Below are 3,828 nucleotides of genomic sequence, written 5' to 3' on the forward strand. Positions count from 1 at the left end.
AAGGATATGTAAACGACAGATAACACCAAAAAATATGAAGAAATTATTTCCAAACCGTGTTAAGGGATCTGGAATGAGCGTTTTGACAGTATTTTTTGTGGGACATGAGAGAACATCACACATATCGAATTGCATTCTGAATACAAAGAATGTCTTTCTGATATCAAATACTTTACATTTTTTGAAATTCACGATATGACAAATTTTATGACAAATTATGAAAAAAATCCATATCTTCAATACGAAAGGTCAACATTTTCAATTGATCGTCGGCTTTTCATCCCACCTACATACACTTTAAGTATAAATCATTAGATTTATAAAGTTTACTTCAGTACTGTTAAATATCAAAACGATCAATTTTTAATCATTTGCCATAAAATGTGTATTACATTGCGAATTTCAAAAAATCAAAATTATTTGATATCAGAAGGACATTCTTCGTATTCAGAATGCAATTCGATATCTCTGGTGTGCTCTCATCTCCCACACAAAATACTGTCCAAACGTTCATACCCCATCCCTTAAGTCAACAATCATTATGTTGCTCATTTTCAAGAATGCTGGTTAACAATAAGCAGAGTTTTGTTTCATTTCGTGAACAAAGGTCCACACACCATTGTTACCTTTCGTTTCCTTTATAATCGGTTACCCAACTGAAACTATAATACCAGCTCATTGCGATACCGCACAGATAAAAACAGACACATGTGTACAACCAGAGAAGATCTGATTTAATCAGTTCAGCTGTTTTCAATGAGTGTTATCTTGGTTTAATAGCTTTTAATGGGGTTTAAGTCCTGCAAAGGTCGTGGTGAATTCTACTGTAGACATGAGTGCATCATGGGGTGCGCCACTCTTTCTGTGGTAATCTCCTTCTTAAAATATAAAATAAAATTAAATGGAAATTTGTGATAAAACCTATAAATGCCTATACTTATACATGTTACATGTATACGTAGGGCGCGATTACCATTATACAGTACAATAGACATGTGGACCTGGTACAGTACTATAGAACATGTAGACCTGGCAGCCTTAAAACATTCTGATGTGCAATCGATCAACAAGATCATTCAATTTATTTAAATGAAGCGCCTTAAGTCAGGTGGGTGATAAATAAGTGTACATCGACAGATAAAGCCTCCTCTATAGACTTCAGACCCGCATAAGCACACATTGTGATACGTGAGAACAATGGTACCACTTAACACATGACTGCCTTTACACATGATTGTTGCGTGGCCACGTATTGATACTCGCATGTTGTGTAAAGCGTTAAAGGGGGTAACCCTATTGGTTTTGGATATGGATTGTCTTTAAAATTACATAATAATATCAAATATCGCCTCCTTTATGCTGCTTTGTGAAAAACGAGAGCATTTTCAGCGTAAATGTGAATAAATAGCCAAATTTGCAATCCAATACCTTGGTATACGTGAATTGCATTCTGGGCAGGCAATGACGAATGCTGACATGCTGTACAATGCCCGGCCCGTATTGAACGGAAAATGTTTTTTTTTCGTACCGTTTCAGAAAAAAGGAAACAAAATATATTTCCCCTTGCAATATGTACATTTCAAATGAATATAAAAAAGTTTGGGTAAAATGGAGAGGAAAAACCCTTCCGAGACCGGGTTTTGAACCGGGTACCTCTCGGGTAAAAACCAAACGCGCTAGTCAATTGAGCTATTTAGCACACCACGCTTACCGTTGCCGTTTTCATAACTATATACGGCGCACCGTCTTGCGGTGACTGATATTTCGTTCATAATTGCCTCCCAGAATTCCAAAGTATTTACCATTGTTTACAAACTGGTATACCTGTAAAAACCGCTGTGATTCATGATTTCTCCGGAAATACATCGACTTGGAGCGTCAAATTTCAGGATAGTAATGAGAAAAATAGTATCTATTATGTGATACCAAAACCTCATCAACAATGAAAAAAATCGGGGATGATGCTGTCGATCGGGTTACGGACCTTTAATATGCTGTCAGATCAGTAACCAATTTGTTCGAAACAATTGTACCACTTTTATGAATAGCCTGTCGCAAAATCAAATCGGCATCAAACGAGCAAAGCATTACGTAATCTATTGCCACTCTATGTTTATTAAAAGCTCTTTGGAAATACTAATAATCATGATAATGACAACAATAATAATCACTACAGCCGATAGTCAATAGAAGTGGACTGCATTGTCTTCATGGGTTAAGTAAAAACGTGATGGCTGTATAGGAGTTTGAAAGAGCAATCATTGGGTGGAATTTAGAGATGGTTGAACCCGGGACATCCGATTGTAGTCAGAAGTGCTTGTATTGACCATGTTGACCGTTTATGCAAAAAGGGCTGGAGAAAGGGTAGTTTACTTCATTAAATGAAATATGATATCTGTACTTTAATTAGCGTTGGGTTGGATCTCATACTTCCCTTATTCTTTTAAAAAAAAATGTGGATATAATTATCATAATAGTAATAATAACAGTGTTGTTAATTATTGTTATTAATGTAATTATTAGTGTTATCATATTTTTTTCTTTCCTTTACAGGGCCATTACGTAGGAAACGTTACGATTTCTAATAGCAACGAAGAAGTCCTTTTCTGTTTCTCGCTGGATCTAAAATTACCGTAGGCTTATGTACAGGGTGGATAAAGACCAAAACCCACTTTTGACAATTTTACCTACATCCCGGAAATATTTCAAAATTTAATTTACATATCAATAACGTATATACTTTTATTAGAAAAGGATAAGAATAAGGTTAAGTTATTATGCTCTTCAGATTTTTTGCGATAAACACTCTCTTCCGTGTTAAATGAATCACCGCACCATTTAACTACAATCCGTCGTTTTATCTTTTCTGCTTCGGTTTCGGTTTCATTTTTCGGTTTCGGATCTCATTGTTATTTTGAAGTGTTAGCATGGTACGTGTGAACATTCCTTTTATTCTAGTCTTTAGTTGCCTACTAAAAAGTTGAACGAAGATAATTTCTGTTTTCGGTTTCGGGAGTTATGTTAATTTCTGACATGAAAACGTGAGATGAGAGGGTTGATGCTAATCTAGACAAAAGAAGTGTCTAAATTTTAAAAGCCCAATTGTTTTTACAAATTAGCCAGACAAACACAAAAACAAAATATAAAAAACCACACAACAACAACAACAACAACAACAACAACATATAATAGTGAGAGGGGGGAGAAGGGTAAAGGGGACTTGAAATACAGCATAACAACCTATAAAGTCACAGTTGGGGAGAGGGAGAGACAGAAAAAAGCGAAATGTGCAGTTTAACAACATCAAAGGCCTATAGGTATTAGAGGACATTATAGCGAAAGGGGCGCTAGACCACTAAAACACCGATCTTCCACACACTGTGGGTGTTCCATAATCTTGTCTTATCCAGCATATATTAACAACAGGCATCCACCTCTTTTGAAATAAGCTGATTGGTACTTCAAACTTAACAATGAATTCAAGTAACAGATCAACTCACATAATCCCTTGCGTTTTTGTTTCTGAACAACAGAGCTCCCGAAACAGATAAGATAAAAAGACGATTTGTATGCAACAAATAAAATATACTGATACATGCTTGGACATTTAGTAGCGTACCGGGCACAATTTCCAAAATTAGAATGTTGTCTCACGGAACTGCTTCAAATATGATTTTTCAGTGACAAATGTTTGCAATTTTAATGCTTAAATAGGGGCAACATTTGTTTGATTTAAAACAAACTAATAAAAGGGAGATGCAAATAGCAAATTATGGTCAATTTTGTGAAGGTATTTTGAACCAGGAGGGACAAATTGCGCACCCGGTC

The 3,828-nt window shown here is 35.6% G+C and overlaps 1 protein-coding gene across 1 annotated transcript in view; it reads left to right on the forward strand.

Moving 5' to 3' along the window:
- The window catches only part of LOC140169616 (uncharacterized), a 7,662-nt gene extending 4,920 nt beyond the window's left edge, over positions 1–2,742 (forward strand). The window contains exon 6 of the mRNA XM_072192881.1: positions 2,554–2,742. Coding sequence (XP_072048982.1) covers positions 2,554–2,637 — 84 coding nt within the window. The 3' untranslated portion in view covers positions 2,638–2,742. The remainder of the gene's footprint in view (positions 1–2,553) is intronic.
- The last annotated feature ends 1,086 nt before the right edge of the window (positions 2,743–3,828 follow it).

This window comes from Amphiura filiformis, chromosome 14 (genome assembly GCF_039555335.1).
Source record: "Amphiura filiformis chromosome 14, Afil_fr2py, whole genome shotgun sequence".
NCBI classification, from domain to species: domain Eukaryota; kingdom Metazoa; phylum Echinodermata; class Ophiuroidea; order Amphilepidida; family Amphiuridae; genus Amphiura; species Amphiura filiformis.